Source organism: Thunnus maccoyii, chromosome 3 (assembly GCF_910596095.1).
Source record: "Thunnus maccoyii chromosome 3, fThuMac1.1, whole genome shotgun sequence".
Taxonomy (NCBI): domain Eukaryota; kingdom Metazoa; phylum Chordata; class Actinopteri; order Scombriformes; family Scombridae; genus Thunnus; species Thunnus maccoyii.
The window spans coordinates 34,127,594-34,147,256 of NC_056535.1; the positions used below are offsets into that span (position 1 = coordinate 34,127,594).

A 19,663-nucleotide genomic window follows, 5' to 3' on the forward strand; every position below is an offset into this window, starting at 1 on the left:
TCAAATATCCATCATGTTTGATAAAGAAGGAATCTCTCCATACATGGTTGCAGCGCTGTGGGGACGAGGCCCTGCCAGATGTGTTTTCTGACTATTTGACTTGAGTCCATCTGAGACTCTTAAACCAGTCACATCAGTAAATAAACATTTTATAAAAACACTCACCAACGACAAGCTTAATGTGGAATATTTGTCTTGGCTGAAGTTGTGGAAATTCACAGGTGTAGTCTCCACTGTCAGCCACCATCGTATGTCTGATGATTATGGAGGCGTTTCCTGACTTCAGTTCATCATCAAAATGTGAGACTCGTCCTATGAACTGCTCATCTTGAGTTGAATAGCCGTAACGGTTATGAAAGTATGGATAATGCACGAACACCGTCTTCTGATGATCTCTCGTCCAGACAAACAATTGAAACATAATGCTCTCCTTGCTGCTGAGTGAACAGGGTAAAATGACATCACTTCCGTCTTCCACGGTCACTTTGATGACATCTGGCTCTGGAGGACAAAAACATGTATTAATCAGTATGTTTACATGCAGAATAATCAGGTTAAGACAGACATATGGAAGTTTGTTGTCATAGCAACATATCAACTTATGTTGTAACAGGAAACTTTTCTTGTTTCCCCTTGTCGTCTGGAACATTGTCTTCAACAAATCCTTTGCTCTGCCCTGCACATTATATATTTGCACTTGGGAATATTTTTTAAGTGAAACTTAATTTACCATAATTCATCATGATTAATATAAACTAAATAAAAAGATAGTAACTAGTAACCTTTCAAACCTGTATCAATGGATTCACGACGAAATTTCCTACTAAAATATGATTTTTAATGTAAGATTTGCCCAAAGTCATGGGATTTATGAGGAGATTTCACAAGAAGCGTACTCTAAAATCCTCCTTTCCATCTGCTCCTGGTGATGTCACTCCCTCAGTACTGTGAAACATTCTGCAATACACACTCATTATAAAATCACAGGAGGAGCAAGAAAATCTAATAATATCTAATATCTCAAAAACAGTAAAAGACAGAAAAAACACGTAAATTCAAGATTTGTAAGTCAAAGTCTCGTGACTCATTTAAAGTTCAAATGAATTTTGCCATTTCCAGCCCGCGTACTTTAACGAACTCCTCCTAGAGATTTGACCTCAGAAACTTCAAATTCAGTCAGCATCATCTAAAGACCTTGGAGATGAAAAGTTATGAAAACGGTGAGTTTTCGACATTGCCAGGGGGGCGTGGCCGGGCGGTGAATTTTGATCCTTCGCCATGAAAATTAAAATGGTCGTAATTCCGGTATACATGATCCTAAGAGACCCAAACCTTTTGTGCTTGATAAGAGTCCATGTGTCAATACTGGATCTGAGTCATAGCGCCACCTACTGGCAACAGGAAGTTACATGTTTTACATTTTGACGCCCTGTGAGTAGCACGGTGATTGGATCCACCTCAGATTTACTCAGAATAGCCTCAAGACCTTGGAGATTGTAAATTCTGAAGTTGGTGACTCTCTGTTGAAAGGTGTTGCCATGACAACGCGGCTGATTTCGATGTCTCGCCATGAAATTTCAAAGCCTTATAACTTGACTCCACATAATCTGATCTTTTCCAAATTTCATATGCTTGTTAAATGTCCCGATCTGAAGACATGTAAAGGCCCATATTTAGTGACAGTCATAGCTCCACCTACTGTCGACATGAAGTAACATGCGTCATACTTTGTCTAATTACTCCTGGTAAATTTGGCCGATGCACTTGAAATTGACTCAGCTAAGATGTAAAACCTTGGTGATGCTACATTCAGCAGCTCATGACCCATAACCAAATGCTGTTGCCATGGCGACACATTCTTCGCCCCAAAGTACAAAGATGTTTTTAAGGGGCTAGACATGCTTGAAAACTCTCAAAACTTTGCACACGCACGACATGTCTTAAAGTCTGTAATACTGTATAGGTGGTAGGCATGGGTGTGGCAGAATGGCTAGACAGCGCCCCCTACAATATTTCAACAAAGCAGCGCCCATGCCACGTGAAACTTACATATACAAAAATCGGTATGTGCAAACCAGTATATAAGAAACAAATTTTATAACTGCTTACAGATATTTACTGATAGCTCAAAACACCAGAGAGATCATGTAGGAACAGGAGTCTATATCCCTCATTTTCAGATTCATATAGCAAATAGAATAACAGACAAGTTAACGGTTTATACAGCTGAGATGATGGTGGTGATTATTGGTCTGCAGTGGATAGAAGAGGCAAGACCTGACAGGGTTGTCCTGTGTGTAAACTCTGCTGCAGTGCGTCTGAGTTTACAAAGCTTGAAATCAATCAGGGAAGCTCTATTGTTTGAAATTTTACAATATTTATTTAGAATTCAGAGAATGGGAATAGTGGTAGAATTTTGTTGGATGCCTGCACATGCGGGATTAAAGGGTAAAGAATTTTCAGATAGGACGGCAAAAAAAGAGCACTAAATATACAATAGACATTCCGTTTGGAAAAGGACAAGGTAAAGCACTAATTAAAAAGAAATTATTGGAACATTGGCAGAAAAAATGGGATGAGGACCGTAAAGTCAGAACATACTATAAGATACAAAACACTGTCCAAACACAGTATTAAGGGAAGAGATATTTTTCTTCTACTAGGAAGCGATGTCGCAGCGCTGAGTGTGTGTGTGGAGGACCGGACGGAGCGGAGGAACAGAGCCGTTGCTCAGGGACAGAGCACCGGGGCGCTCTGGAGGAGAGAGCCGGGGGCAGAGCCGGAGTTTTTGGAGGAATAAAACCCGGGAACAGCTCGTAGTATATCTGGACAATTTTCCGCGCTGCGTCCGCTAGAGTTTGCTCGCTTAATGTTAGGAAGAGGTGTCAAGCTGTCAAAACGCTTTTCTGTCGAAACAATGTGGAGCCATTTGCTAACAATTATCGAAACAAAGCATTAAATAAAGTAAAAGATAAAACATGCAAATCTAAACCTGAAACCTGGAGGCTGAAGTTGGCTTCCGATCACAGCTTCCGAGTGGAATTTCCACCTTAAATGTCGCATAACGCCTGTAGATGGCGGTTGTTACTTAGACCTGTCAAATCTGGACTAGATTATCATGGAGACTCCAGAGACTCATTAAAACACAGTTTCTAATCTGTGAATCCTTTATTCTATTTGTGAAAGTGCAAAAAGGGGCGATTTCACTGTTTTTTTCCCATCCAGACCACATTAGACCAGGTCCAGATCAAAAAACATTATTTTTAGAACTGTCAAATCTGGACTAGATTATCTCAGAGTGGCTGAAGTGTCTTAAAATCAGTTTCTGATTTATGAAACCTTTATTCTACTTGGGAAAATGGCAATGTTAATGATTTACAATATTGCCACAGCCCAGCCTTTGTTATCTGAAATTTAAAGCAGAAGTCCATGTCTCTCCGTTTCATTTCAGACTGCCATGAAGACTTGCTCTTTCTGACTTCAAAACAAAAGTAGAAAAGTTATTTTTTATTCTTACTTCAACAAAATTACCATTGTTCCTCTAATTGGCCATGGTCAACCTCTCTCACTGCTTCTGCCAATGTTAGTCTCCTCACTTTTGCCAAAGCCTGTACCGTGGCCTGTGTTAGAAGTACCATAATTCAGTCTCAAGTGTGCTTCTTCTTCATTTATCTATCTATCTATATATCTATATGTATATAGATATATAGATATATATAGATGTATATATGAAGACATTTTCATAAAGAGCTTTCTTTCAATACTTTGTTACGGTTATCAACATTTGATTGAATGTTCATTAACATTTTCCATCATTTCAGACCCTGTTATTCTCCTCCTGTCCACCAGTTGTTCTTATTGTGTTCCTACTTTTTCCATTCACCTGACCTTGCACCTGCCTGCAGACATGATCCTCATTACCCTATTATCCAGAGTTTATACTGTGGACCCACACAGTATCCTCGTCATTAGCCACAGTGTCTATCATGTCTTCTAGTCATAGCGTTGCAGCCCTTTTCTAGTCTTTCTAGTTTCTAGTTTTCAAGTAACGCTTGTTATTTTTTGCTTTTTCCTGCCTGCCTTAACTTTTTATTGCTTTTTGAAACACTTTGTAACATTTGTTTTTAAAAGTTCTATTTAAACAAATAAATACATTATCATCATTATTATTATTAACCTTTTACCTGTTTAACCTGTTGGTGTCCTGTGTTGTCCCTGCTGACAAAGTAAATTCTTTTCATAATCATCCTACTTTTTGAGTCTGTGAGTGTGCCTTTGGGTCAAAAGTAGTATTTCTCAGTTTCCCATCCTCTTACCGTCACTATTGCTTGAAAGTACTTCTACAACTTTTGGTTGCATTCCTAATATAACTAATACTATTACTAATGTTTCAAGTACCTATGGAGCCCTTTAACTACTACTAAAACCTCCATATGTAACTCAGTCTTTGTTTCTTCCTGATATCTTCTTGCTTCTTTCCAGATCAACTGTCATTTGAATGTCCTGCTTTTGTCTCAGTGTCCTTCAGTCTTACTGTCTGGCCCACTTCCATTCTGGACATTTCTGCCTATCTTACTTACTTTTTTCCGTCCTTCTTTCTATCTCCTCTCTTCCATATTCCTGCGTTTCTCATAGTCATATACATAGCTTACAATCTGTCCCTATTGTTCTTTATCTGTCATTCTACTTTTCTCTTTATACTTCCATCTTCCTTCTAATTTCTTTTATTTTTCCCACCAATTCTCTGTACTTTTCCTGTTTACTTGTCCTTTGCTATTATTCCTCACTGCCTTTCCTTCACTCTTTATGTCCTTCCTTCTCTCCCTTTTTTCTTCTGCCCCTCCTTCACAAATTTGTGTTTTATCCTTTATGCTCCGTATAGAAAACACAGTGACAATACAGATTTAGTGGATTAGATTTGTTTACAAAGTAAACAAGCACGACCAACCTGACCTGAAACCAAATTTTTCTCAAACTAAATTTCTACAATTTATTCCAATTCCTGCAATGGCACATTGTTCCAGATGGTGAATACTTCTTTTCTACTTTTTAGTTGCGGTGTGAAAGTAAGAAAAAAAAATGTTATGACAGGTTGGTGTATATAATGATACCAAGATGTTGCCTGTCGTTATTGTCTAGGTGGAGTATTATTTCTGTTTTAATTACAAAGTAAATATACTTAAATAGTAAACGTTTTTTTTTAAAAAAAGGAAAATATACTCAGGAAAATACACATATCTACCAAGTTTAATCTTAACCACTAATACCATAACCACAAAAAAATCTGTTCAGGGATATAAGTTAAAACTGCTGTCGACCTACCTCTGACAGCATCACATTCAGGATGTATTTGATCCTGTCAGAAGAAACCATGTTGCTGACATCAGCAAAGAAGGTGTCACAGTTGTAGAGGAAGTCTGACAGGTATTTTACAATCCTGTCCAGCTGGGTATCATCATCAAAGATGATTGGGACCCACCGTCCCCCAAAAGTAAAGTGGGGCTGCTCCTCGCCAGAGACAATGAATTAAATACACTCAAATATTAATAATTACTCAGTCCTGCTTACTTTTCTGGAGCAACAAGCCCGATTAGGTGGGACCAACCATGTCTCAAACACCTATCTTGTAGAGATGTGGACTTCTACTTTGAATTTCAGATAACAAAGGCTGGGTTGTAGCAATACTGTAAATCTTAGACCACAGCAAAAAGGGCAGAGATGGCAATAAGACTGAAAGACTGAAAACGACTGAATACCGCCATCTGCAGGCGGTATGAGACATTTAAGGTGCACCGGGAAAATCCAATCGGAAGCTGTGGACCGGGAGCCATCGGGAGATCATCAGTCTAAATAGTTTTCTTACCGCTTATGTCACCAGACGTTACTTCAAAACAGACGAGGGGAAACACGAGAAGAAGAAGCTTCATAGTTGTTGGACGTCTGAAGATTAAACATCATTTTAACACTAAATGAAGATTTAAGATTTGGCGGAATAATGGTCTCATCTGAACACTAGTTTCGTTTCTCAGCTTTCGAGAGCAGCAACGGCACTGACGTCATTACTTCTATTCATACCACTCCTACTTTATTTTACACATTTCATCTGTAACTGTGTAAGAATAAAAAAAACAGCCAGGGCGATAGAAAATACCACAGAACAGTCCTGATTGATTGATTGATTGATTGATTGATTGATTGATTGATTGATTGATTTGACCTGCACCGTATCAACACACTAAACCTTTTCAGTGTGGTTTCTTCAGAATAAAGTATGAGTGCAGACAGATGAGAGAGAGAGGCAAGACAAGACAGATGAGACGGTGAAGGTTGAGAAAAAGACGAGTGAGACAGAGAAAATTATTTAGTAAATGAGATCATTATTATTATTATTATTACATTAAACATATCAGCAGTCATACATACATGTTCAGTTCTATGTTACGTGACAATAAATATTGTCAAAAAGTATTTGAATTGTACTGAATTCATTTGATTTGACAGTCAGGTATTGATTACATGCAGATGTAGATACAACTACAAGACTACTTAAATATATATATCACACTAAATAGTTAGACATTATGATCCCCCGGACCTTTGCTTCAAGAAATTTTCTCTAACTGGACCTCTTTAAATTTTAGTTGAATACCCCTGGTCTAAATAGTTTTCTTACCGCTTATGTCACCAAACGTTACTTCAAAACAGAGGAGAGGAAACACGAGAAGAAGAAGCTTCATAGTTGTCGAGGACGTCTGAAGATTAAACATCATTTTAACACTCAATGAAGACTGAACCACTCGTGGCGGAATAACGGTCTCATCTGAACACTAGTTTCGTTTCTCAGCTTTCGGGAGCAGCAACGGCACTGACGTCATTACTTCTATTCATACCACTCCTACTTTATTTTACACATTTAATCTGTAACTGTGTAAGAATAAAAAATAAACACAGAGCCAGGGCGATAGAAAACACCACAGAACAGTCCTGATTGATTAATTGATTGCTTAATTGATTGATTGATTGATTGATTGATTAATTGATTAATTGATTGATTGATTGATTTGACCTGCACTGAATCAACAGAAACTAAACCTTTTCAGTGTGCTTTCTTCAGAATAAAGTATTATCTCCATAAATCTACAGGAAGGACACAGCAAAATGCAGCCTCACAGTTGTTATAATATAATTGGTGGTTGTAACTTTCCTGTTTCAGTTTATATAAAGACTCTTTTAAATCCTTGAAAGAAGATGATTGTTTTGTACAAGACTTTATGGTTGATACTGTCACCTCACAGCAAGAACATCCTGGATTCAAAAGCTACAACCAGCTGGTCATCTTATATGTGGACATCACATGTTCTTCCCATGTTTGCATTGATGGGTCCTTCTTTCTCTCAGTCCAGAAACATACAAGTTGAATATGAAACATGAGCTCTTAGCTGTGTTGTTGTCTGTGTGTTAACTCAACAACAACTGGTCATCTGTCCAGGATGGACCCTCTCTCACCTAACATGTGCAGGGATTGGCTCCAGAAACTCACAAAAGGAAAAGCAGACAATGGATGAATAATTTTGTACTATAAATTGTACACAGCAGTGTTCACAACACAGGTGATCTTTTACAGTTAATGCACAACATGTGTCATCACACTGTTGCAAGTTTTTAGTTTATAAACATAAATGTGGGGAAGTCCTGAGACGACAGACAGTCCAGAGCTGAGGAGATAAAAAAGGGGATAAAGAGACAGAAAGACACACAGCTTGATGCTCTTGTGTTTAACTGTTGGACAAACAAACAGAATGATGGAGTTTATTCAGAAAGCTTTATCCAGATTATTGTCAGCAGGACAGACCTAGAATTTAATTACTAGGTCCTGTTCACATACACTATATGGCCAAAAGTATGTGAACGCTCACACATCAGACCGATATATGATTATTATTTTACTCAGACAGCTTAATCTGCTGCTATAATTCAATTCAATTTTATTCAATTCAAATTTATTGATATAGCGCCATATCACAACAAAAGTGATCTCAGGGCACTTTTCACATAGAGCAGGTCCAGACCGTTCTCTTTAATTTACAGAGACCCAAAGATTCCCCCCATGAGCAAACACTTGGTGACAACAGTAAGGAAAAACTCCCCTTTAATGGGAAGAAATCTCAAGCAGAACTGGACTCTAGGTGGGCTTTGTAGGCGAAGAGAAGGATTTTAAATTAAATTCTGGGTTTTTCTGGAAGCCAATGCAGAGAAGCTAAAATGGGAGAAATATGATCTCTTTTTCTAGTTTTTGTTGGTACACGTGCAGCTGCATTCTGGACCAGCTGGAGAGTCTTTAGAGACTTGTTAGGACAGCCTGATCATAAGGAATTGTAATAATCCAGCCTAAAAGTAACACATGCGTGGACTACTTTTTCTGCATCTTTTTGAGAAAGAATGTGTCTGATTTTTGCAATTTTACTTAACTGAAAAAGGCAGTCCTTGAAATTTGTTTTATGTGGGAGTTAAAGGACATATACTGATTAAAAAAATAACTCCCAGATTCCTTACAGTGGTGCTGGAGGCCAGGGTGATGCCATCTAGAGTATTATAATGTCAGTGAGACTCCACATGTTCTATGTGGTGCTGCTGTCTTGACCAGGATACTCCGGTAAGAGAAGTTTTAACGTCAGTGAGGCTCCACCTTGGGCCTGCAGAGGGCGCCACACTCCACTTTTTAATACACAGTTTAGCAGCCAGCTGATCCTGATTCAGCATCTGCATTTCCATATTTTTAAGGGTTCATGTTCAACCTTCAGGACTAAAAAAACTCAGAGTAGTTGACAAAGCACACGAGTCAAAGTCTGCACAGATACATTAGTGGAGAACTAAAAGCAAGATGGTTTAGTCTTTCCATTGTTGATCCCACTGATTATGAAGTATCGTTCACATGCTTCTGTCAGAGCCAGCGTTTGTGGAAAAAAGGAGAATCTGAGGAACAAAGACAAGTCTCAGTTTATAATTTAGTCAGATAACTTTTATAGATCTCAACACTGGTGAAAATACATGAAATTCCTTCATTCCTGACAGTGTAGACAACTTTTACACTTTTAAAATATATATTTGTGGACATTTTATGCCTTAATTAGATATTGAAGAGATGACAGGAAACAAGGGAGAGAGAGATGTAACACAGGTCCTTGTCTGGTTTGAACTGGTGTTGTTGTGGTTCATATTTGACGTCTTAACCCCTAAACCACAGAGGCAGCCCAGCTTTTATTGTTTTATTGGATCTCTGGCACTCAGGACAACATGAGGAGACTTTTTAGACTCAATGAGATGATGATTATGAATAAAACTTGTTTATTTATGTTGCCTGTTCTTAGGAAAAACAATTTCACACATGACTGTAAATACAATATTTTGGTCAGAAAGATCATCAGGCATTCTTTTCTTTTTTTAAGGCTTTTTTTATGCATAAAGCTCCATAAAGAAAAGGTTTCTCCAGTTTGGTGCTTAAGAAGTGGACTGGCCTGCTCAGAGTACTGACCTCAACCCCGTCCGACACCTTTGGGATGAACTGAAACACTGATTGTGAACTCGACCTTATCACCAACATCAGTATTGACCTCACTGATGCTCTTGTGGCTGAATGGGAGCAAATCCCTGCAGCCAGGTTCCAACATCTGCTGGAAAGACTGAAACCAGAAGAGAAGAGGCTGTTATAGCAGCAGATGAAGGTGTCAGAATGAGATAATAATCATATAACGGTCTGATGTGTATGTAAGCGTATTGTGTCATTTCCGGTTGCCGACTGTGTTTACTGATAGCGTTGTTGCTGCTCTCAACTCAGTTGATTTTGCTATATATCACATTACTGTGGATTAATACCTGATGTATATTTAAACTTTCGCTAGTTCTACACAAGCACTCTCAGCGCTTTTCTCTTAGCGACTTTTCTCGCTAATCGCACAGTTGTTAGTTATTTTAGCTCTGCAGCTAGCATTAGCAGCTAACTTAAACTAAGCAGTTAGCGATGGCTTCTCTCTCTCCCTCTCGTTCTCCTGCTCTCTCTTGCTCGGTGTGTAAAATGTTTAGTTATTCCTCTGCCTCCGTTAGTGATAGTGGTACGTGTAATAAGTGTAGTTTATTCGCAGTGCTGGAGGCGAGGCTCAGTGAATTGGAAGCGCGGCTCTGCACCATGGAAAAACAATCAGCAGCTAATGTAGTTAGCCAGCCCCCAGTATCCGGTGCGGGCCGACCTAGCGTAGCTCCTACTCCCCCGGTAGTTCCCAAGCAGCCGGGAAGCCACGGTGGCTGGGTGACTGTCCGAAGGAAGCATAGCCCTAAGCAGAAGCCCATGGTTCATCACCAACCAGTTCATGTTTCTAACAGGTTCTCCCCACTCAGCAACACACCCGCTGAGAAACAAACTCTGATTATTGGCAGCTCCATAGTCAGAAACGTGAAGTTAGCGACACCAGCAGCTATAGTTAAATGTATTCCTGGGGCCAGAGCGGGCGACATTGAGTCAAATTTAAAACTGCTGGCTAAGAATAATATGGTAAATATGGTATGATTGTCATCCATGTTGGCGGCAACGACTCCCGATAACGCCAATCGGAGGTCACCAAAATTAATGTTGAGTCAGTGTGTACATTTGCAAAAACAATGTCAGACTCCGTAATTTCCTCTGGACCGCTGCCTAATCTGACCAGTGATGACATGTATAGCCGCATGTCACAATTCAACCGCTGGTTGTCAAGGTGGTGTCCAGCAAACGATGTGGGCTTCATAGATAATTGGCAGACTTTCTGGGGAAGACCTGGTCTGATTAGGAGAGACGGCATACATCCCACTTTGGATGGAGCTGCTCTCATATCTAGAAATATGGCTGAGTTTATTAGTAAACCAAAACCATGACAACCCAGAGTTGAGACCAGGAGGCAGAGCTGCAGTCCTACACGCTTCTCTGCACTTCTGTTACAGCAGTTACCCACCCAAAACTACATAGAGACTGTGTCTGTCCCCCGACCACTTAAATCAATTAAATCCAAAGTAAACAAAAGAAGAGTCATTCATGAAAATCTAGTAAAAATTAAAACCACTACTGCAATAGTACAACAAAATAAGATAATTAAATGTGGACTCTTGAACATTAGATCTCTGTCATCTTAAACTGTTTTAGTAAACGATTTAATTTCAGATCATTATATTGATTTATTTTGTCTTACTGAAACCTGGTTGTGTCATGAAGAATATGTCAGCCTAAATGAATCCACTCCCCCCAGTCATATTAATACTCATATTCCTCGAGACACTGGCCGAGGAGGAGGAGTTGCAGCCATTTTCAACTCAAGCCTAATCATCAACCCTAGACCTAAATTTAATTATAACTCATTTGAAAGCCTTGTTCTTAGTCTCTCTCAGCCAACCTGGAAAACTTTACAGCCAGTTCTATTTGTTATAGTGTATCGTCCTCCTGGCCCGTACTCTGAATTCCTATCTGAATTCTCAGAGTTTTTGTCATATTTAGTCCTTAGTACAGATAAAGTAATTATTGTAGGTGATTTTAATATTCATGTGGACGTTGATAATGACAGTCTCAGCACTGCATTTCTCTCATTATTAGACTCAATTGGCTTCTCTCAGTGTGTAAATAATCCCACTCACCGTCTTAACCACACCCTAGACCTTGTTCTGGCTTATGGGATTGAAATTGAACATTTAATAATTTTTCCACAAAATCCTATTTTATCAGATCATTTTTTAATAACTTTTGAATTCCTATTACTGGATTACACACCATTAGACAAAAATGTCCTCGATAGATGTCTATCTGATAGTGTTGTAGACACTGAAAAGGTTTAGTTTCTGTTGATACAGTGAAGGTCAAATCAATCAATCAATCAATCAATCAATCAATCAATCAATCAATCAATCAGGACTGTTCTGTGGTGTTTTCTGTTGCCCTGGCTCTGTGTTCCTTTTTGTGTCTTACACAGTTACAAATGTGTAAAATAAAGTAGGAAGCAGTGGTATAACGACGACAGTGTTGCTGCTGCCGGAAGTTGAGAAACCAAAAGTATATTTCGGGTGAGACCGTTATTCTGTCTCGAGTCGTGAAGTCTTCGTTAAGTGGTGTTAAAGTGACTTTGAATCTTCAGACATCATCGATAACTATGAAGCTTCTTCTTCTCGTGTTTTTCTCTCTCCTGACTGGGTTTGAAGTAACGTTTGGTGATGAAAACGGTAAGAAAACTATTTAAATTGATGATTAAACTGAATTATAAAGTTACAGAAATGTGTTACTTTCACTAAAGAACTTCTTCTCTTAATTATGACTTACTGTCTCATAATTGGTAGAAAACAGGTGTTACACCGTATTCTATAACCCACATATTCTGTGAGCAGGTTTGCATGTTTTTATCTTTTACTTTATTGAATGCTTTGTTTCTCTGCGGTGACGTCATCTTCACCTCAGAGACAATCTGATGTTCGCTCGTTCGCATCGCGTCCAGTTAGGAAAGATTCATAAGCGACAAAAGCAGCCGACAGTCATTCATTTCTAATGCCAGCTGGTGATGAAGGCCTTCAGACGCCTTGGCATCACCGAGCAGCGCGATGGCAGCGCCAAGAGTTTAAATTTATGCAAATTAGAAACCAATTACAGATCGAAGTTTTATTTTCTTCCCACAGCAACTGCTGATCATGGTGCATTCAAGTGCAGCTTGTAAACTCATAAATCTATACTCGAACGGCCACGAAGAACAGGGAAGGTTAATTCTTTCCCATTAATTTTCCTTTGTTGAAATTCAAACATCTGTCATTATTTTCTTGTTCTTTCACTACAGTATTTTTTAATAATCACATAGCAAAGCAAAACCAATTGATTTTCCATGTTGATTCACTGCAGCATTTTTAATCACTAAATGCTAAAACCAATAAATAAAAACAATATCCCACTCAGTTCCACATATTATGTTAGATTTGTTAAAGTTGACTGTCAGGGTCCAGTTCTGACAGTTGTGCTCCAGGAGGTTCAGGTGCTGCTGTAGTCCTTGTTGTGTGGGCGACAGCAACAGCAGGTCATCAGCACAGAGCAGGAAGTTAACTTCCTTATTGTTAAGGGTTAGGCCAGGTGTTCCAAACTGCTCTAACAGTACTGCTAAGTCATTAATGTGGATGTTAAACAGAGTTGGACAGTTCAGCTGTTGCCCTGAAAGACACCTCTCCTTGAGTGAACAGATCTGTAGTTGTGTTGCCAGTTTTTACTCCACATTTATTCCTGACATACATCAACTTAATTATATCATAAAGTTTATCCCCTAAACCACTTTGGAGAATTTTATAACATGATCTCTCTTGCCAAATAGAATCAAAAGCCTTTTTAAAGATCAATGAAACCTGCAAAAATGTTCCCCTTGTTTTTTTGATGTACGTGATGATTAATCAGAGTGTAAATGTGGTCAGTAGTGCGGTGATTTGGTAAAAAGCCAATTTGTCCTTTACTCAGGACATTGTGTTCAATAAGGAAGGCCAGCATCCGCTTATTGATAATGCTGCAAAAAACCTTCCCCAGATTACTGCTGACACAGATGCCTCAGTAGTCATTAGGGTCCAATTTATCTCCACTCTTATGTATCGGGGAAATAAGCCTCCAGCTCCAGATCTCAGGAAAGCAACCTGATTGAAGAATGAGATTGAACAACTGAAGCAGAGCCTGTTTCAGCTCAGGGCTGCTGTGTTTCAGCATCTCTGTCCTGATGCCATTAGTTCAACATGCTTTCCCAGGTCCTATTTTTTTTTAATGCTATTTTCTAATTTTTTCATTGTAATTAGGTAATCAAGGGGGTTCTGATTATTTTTGATTGCTGATTCAAGGATTGTCAATTTTTCTCTAATTTGTTTCGGTTCATGATTGAGATTGTTCGGTGAAATTTGCTCACACAGTTTTTCAAAATGTTCCATTTTATAGGGCCAGGTTGTCTTTTAGTTGTTGAAGTTGTTCCATCTCTGCCAGAACTGATTTTGATCAGTGGATTCCTCAGTTCCTCTTAGTTTCTGATCATGATGTTGTTTTTTCTTATGTTTTATTATGTGTTTGTATTCTATGTTTCAACATAATTGTGTTGCAGGTCTGTGTTTTGTGGCTGACGGTGTTTTAAGTTGAACTGCTGTCTTATTTTTTTCTAGCATTTTTGCAGTCCTTGTTGTATCACTCCTCCTTGTTCAGTCTCTGTTTAGATGCAGAACTGTTCTCAGTAAAACCTGCTTTACTGGCTGATTTATGATAAATATTATTCATTTTAATTAACAGTCATTCACCATTCTTGCTTTTCACTTGCTTGCTCCTCGTTACTCTGTCCTTGTATTAATGTAGAATTACGCGACTGCAAAACTCACCAGGCCCATGAAAAGTAGGTATTATTCTATAGAATAGACTGATGAGAGGTGGAAAGAAGGTGCAGATGAGGTGGAGCATGTGGGTAGCTGGAAACAGAGAAACCAGGTGATTTGGGCTGGTGCAGGGAGGACTGATGTACTATATGGGATCTGAACACACACACACACACACACACACACACACACACACACACACATTGGAGGAAAACAAAAATTAAAAAAAAAAAAAAAAGAGATTGAGAGAAAGAAAGATGAGGGGATGTCACTGGACTCCAGCCTTATTGAATGTATAGTTAATAAATGCTGCAGTAAAACTTGAAAATCATCACAGAATAAAATAGAATTTTTAAAATCTGTCATATCTGTATGTAGAAATCAACGGGATATTGTTATGATTTTAGCATCTAATTATTAAAGATGCTGTAGTGACAGAACAAGAAAGTAATGACAGGTGTATGTATTTCAACAACAAAAAATATGAAAAAAAAAATTCAACTTTCCGGTTTCTTTTTTTTTTTTTTTTTTTTTTTTAGCAACCATCTGTTCCATTCGAGTATAGATTTCTGACTTTACGAGGTGCACTTGAATGCACCATGAAGTCAAGATCGGCGTTCTCACGCTTTACGGTACAAAGCGTGTTAAAAATCACGTAGTATTGCCACAACAGAAAGCGCCACCACGGCTCTCGGAAGTGTGACTGAAATAAAGGTTGATAAGCAGAAAAGTCTTATTTCCTCAATTTTTACACACGAGTCCCAACAAGAGAGAAACCAGTATCAGTGGGCTGGTGGTGGACTGAGGCTCTGCTGAGGTCTAATGCTGCCTGTGTCCTCCTGATAACCTGCAGTCCAACTAACCTCTGGCAAGTTTGTGTGTCTCAGCCAATCAGGACTCAGAGCTCTGACGAGACAGCAGTTTAGCCTCAACAGTCCTCTGATATAACCACTGAAATCTTTACTACTATAATGAAGCCATACATTCTTACTGGGATCAAGTTCACATCAGGACCTTTTCTACAGTATCTATAATGATCCATCAGATCTAGAAACAGGTGGGGGCGTCGTCCTCATGGTGGAGCAGCTGTGTCTGTGGAAACTCCATCTTCTGTATCAAACATGCTTTATATTTGTGGACAGTGATATTTCTGCAGTATAGTAGATGAACTCTGGGTGTGCTCGCTATCTGAGTGGAGTTCAGAAATTTGTTGTTATTGTCTTTTTATTTAGTTTATAGTGATCATGATCAATTATGGTAATTAAAGATCTTCTCCAGATGTAAAAATACTCTGCTTGGAACAATAATGTGTATCTGATATACGAAGGTGGCTGACAGTGGAAACTACACCTGTGAATTTCCACAACACATAAAACAAATATTCCACATTAAGCTTCATGTTGGTGAGTGTTTTTATAAAACTCTTATTTCCTGATGTGACTGGTTTAAGAGTCTCAGATGGACTCAAGTCAAATAGTCAGAAAACACATCTGGCAGGGCCTCGTCCCCACAGCGCTGCAACCATGTATGGAGAGATTCCCTCTTTATCAAACATGATGGATATTTGAGACACATTGCAGTTTGTGTCACTGCATCCAACAAATTTTGTAACTTTCTTAAACCTATTAAGTACATCCAGCTTCATGCAGTGATTGTCCAGGTGTGTGGAGGTAAGAAAGTGAAACTTCTCTCTCAAACTCCTGATTTTAACAGCATAGATGTCTTGAAGGGGAGACTGTATGAAAGTGTGAGCTGTTATCACCATTTAAATGATTATCACATCTCGCCCCTCTCTATAACGCCAGGCTTTACACTCAGTTCAGAGCAGCTATAAACACTTTTACCTTTAGATGACACGTTGTAAGACCTACAGTAGTTCATTTCAAGTGAACTCCAGCCTTAACCCATCTGGGACTGACACAAAGCAGTCGTGTCTGTGAATGTGATGTTATATGAATCTAATTTCACATCACTTATGAGTGGAGACATTTCTACACCAATAACAAGTTTTACATAATGACTGTTTATACAAGAATTCAAACTTCTTTACACTATATATGTGTTATATGTGTTTACTGGAAATAGTGTTTGCACTGGTGAGTTTTTGTCTGTGTTACAGTCAGGTGTTTGTATATTTCTAAGTGCTGTCTGGCAGCTTCCTCACAGCAGAATTAATGTGTAAATATTCTTCTCAGCAAATAAAACAACAACCTCTCTCTTTCTGTTTCTCTCAGCACAATAATCACACTGGTAGGTTTATTATTGAACAAGCAGTGATTTATAAAAGTTTGTTTATTCTTCAACTTTTTGCTCAGTTTGTTTTGCTACAAAATCATCTTAAAATTCTCTTATTTGAAATATGTTGTCTGAGATCTCAGCAGTGTTTTCTGTTACACTAAAGTAATAAAGAAAACTGTTCAACTTATTTACTGTTTAGATGTGTCATCAGGAAAAGCTGATCACCGATCTCTGAGGAATCTTAAAGGATTTTAGGATGTAAGATCAATTCAGATTCAGAAATCAAGAGTTTAAGATGAAAAACAAGATAAATGATCATGATCTCCTTAAACATTTTCCAGAATTAAATAAATTACAGTGTGATTGTTTATCAGATAGTTTTTGCTAAAATGGAAGAATTGCAGCTAATCTGAGTGTTAGTCAGTGTCTCAAACCTGTAGCCACAACCTGAATATGAGATCTGAGCATCATGAGACAGTTTTATATTAGTTTAGTGTATTGATCGGGGAAACAGATTTCTGAAGCTCTGGATCAATATGAAGCAGTTGTGTTGAAAATGGTTCACTGTTCTGAAGCATTTGATTCAGTCAAAATAGCGACATCTGCAGAGCAACTATTGGTATTGCATCTGTATGGATGGATTCAATCTGAGACTGTGATGAAACAGTTAGTCAGAATATAGGTGGTGTTATTGATTCATTATTGGTATGTTGTTCAGTAAAGTCTATAGACTATTATATAAACAGATCACTTTTAAACAGAGTTTACAGCAAAGAAATGAAGAATATGGTATTAAAATGTAGGTTTACCTCTTGTCTCATTAGAGCTTCATTTGGTTCATATTAAATATTTGATGAAAATTGAATCTTAATTTTAATGGATTTTAGGTTTTAGGAGGAATTCAGATTATAAAACATGAACAAACCTGTAGTTTTTAGTTTAAAACAATAATGCTCTCCTTCCTGTGTGAGAAAATAAAAACCTCCAGTTAAATGTTTGATCAGCTGCTGTCGGCTACTAAAGAAGAACTACAACTAATCTGATGGTCAGTTTTTCATTCTGGCAGCTTGAGACTGTTGATCAAATGTTTCTCACTGACACAATTAAACTCTGATAACACAAAGGCTCAAACATACTTTACAAGAACCTATGATTCATATTTTATAACACAATGTTTATATGACTTTAGTGTGATAGAAAATACTGTCTACATCTCAGACACACATTGGAGGAAAACAAAAATTCTGCAGAAAGAAAGAAATTGAGACAGAAAGATGAGGGGATCTCCGTGGACTCCAGCCTTATCAAATGTATTGTTAATAAATGCTGCAGTAAAACTTGAAAATCATCACAGAGGTACTTTGAACATGTTGTACAAGAATATGGTGGAGTTTGCTGAAAACAACTGGATTTGATTTTTTTTAAATAGAATTTTTAAAATCTGTCATATCTGTATGTAGAAATCAACGGGATATTGTTATGATTTTAGCATCTAATTATTAAAGATGCTGTAGTGACAGAACAAGAAAGTAATGACAGGTGTATGTATTTCAACAACAAAAAATATGAAAAAAAATTCAACTTTGCGGTTTTTTTTTTTTTAGCAACCTTCTGTTCCATTCGAGTATAGATTTCTGACTTTACAAGGTGCACTTGAATGCACCATGAAGTCAAGATCGGCGTTCTCACGCGTTACGGTACAAAGCTTGTTAAAAATCACGTAGTATTGCCACAACAGAAAGCGCCACCACGGCTCTCGGAAGTGTGACTGAAATAAAGGTTGATGAGCGGAAAAGTCTTATTTCCTCAATTTTTACACACGAGTCCCAACAAGAGAGAAACCAGTATCAGTGAGCTTGTGGTTGATTGAGGCTCTGCTGAGGTCTAATGCTGCCTGTGTCCTCCTGATAACCTGCAGTCCAACTAACCTCTGGCAGGTTTGTGTGTCTCAGCCAATCAAGACTCAGAGCTCTGACGAGACAGCAGTTTAGCCTCAACAGTCCTCTGATATAACCACTGAAATCTTTACTACTATAATGAAGCCATACATTCTTACTGGGATCAAGTTCACATCAGGACCTTTTCTACAGTATCTATAATGATCCATCAGATCTAGAAACAGGTGGGGGCGTCGTCCTCATGGTGGAGCAGCTGTGTCTGTGGAAACTCCATCTTCTGTATCAAACATGCTTTATATTTGTGGACAGTGATATTTCTGCAGTATAGTAGATGAACTCTGGGTGTGCTCGCTATCTGAGTGGAGTTCAGAGATTTGTTGTTATTGTCTTTTTATTTAGTTTATAGTGATCATGATCAATTATGGTAATTAAAGATCTTCTCCAGACATGTAAAAATACTCTGCTTGGAACAATAATGTGTATCTGATATACGAAGGTGGCTGACAGTGGAAACTACACCTGTGAATTTCCACAACTTCAGCCAAGACAAATATTCCACATTAAGCTTCATGTTGGTGAGTGTTTTTATAAAACACTAATTTCCTGATGTGACTGGTTTAAGAGTCTCAGATGGACTCAAGTCAAATAGTCAGAAAACACATCTGGCAGGGCCTCGTCCCCACAGCGCTGCAACCATGTATGGAGAGATTCCCTCTTTATCAAACAAGATGGATATTTGAGACACATTGCAGTTTGTGTCACTGCATCCAACAAATTTTGTAACTTTCTTAAACCTATTAAGTACATCCAGCTTCATGCAGTGATTGTCCAGGTGTGTGGAGGTAAGAAAGAGAAACTTCTCTCTCAAACTCCTGATTTTAACAGCATGGATGTCTTGAAGGGGAGACTGTATGAAAGTGTGAGCTGTTATCACCATTTAAATGATTATCACGTCTCGCCCCTCTCTATAACACCAGGCTTTACACTCAGTTCAGAGCAGCTATAAACACTTTTACCTTTAGATGACACGTTGTAAGACCTACAGTAGTTCATTTCAAGTGAACTCCAGCCTTAACCCATCTGGGACTGACACAAAGCAGTCGTGTCTGTGAATGTGCGGCCAGTTTAAACCAGGATGTTTGTGA

At 38.4% G+C, this 19,663-nt stretch overlaps 1 protein-coding gene across 4 annotated transcripts in view; it reads right to left on the bottom strand.

Annotated features, from left to right (window-relative positions):
• Positions 1-6,856, bottom strand: part of LOC121894141 (butyrophilin-like protein 2) — a 32,749-nt gene extending 25,893 nt beyond the window's left edge. For 2 of the 4 annotated variants that reach the window (XM_042406522.1, XM_042406524.1), the window contains exons 1-2: positions 6,674-6,855; positions 166-501 (exon numbers count right to left, since the gene is read on the bottom strand). In XM_042406522.1, the coding sequence (XP_042262456.1) occupies positions 166-501; positions 6,674-6,770 (433 nt within the window). In that variant the 5' untranslated portion in view covers positions 6,771-6,855. Of the gene's footprint in view, positions 1-165; positions 502-6,673 lie in introns of all 4 variants that reach the window. The other 2 variants (XM_042406521.1, XM_042406523.1) reach the window with 2 other exon arrangements.
• Positions 6,857-19,663: the final 12,807 nt, after the last annotated feature.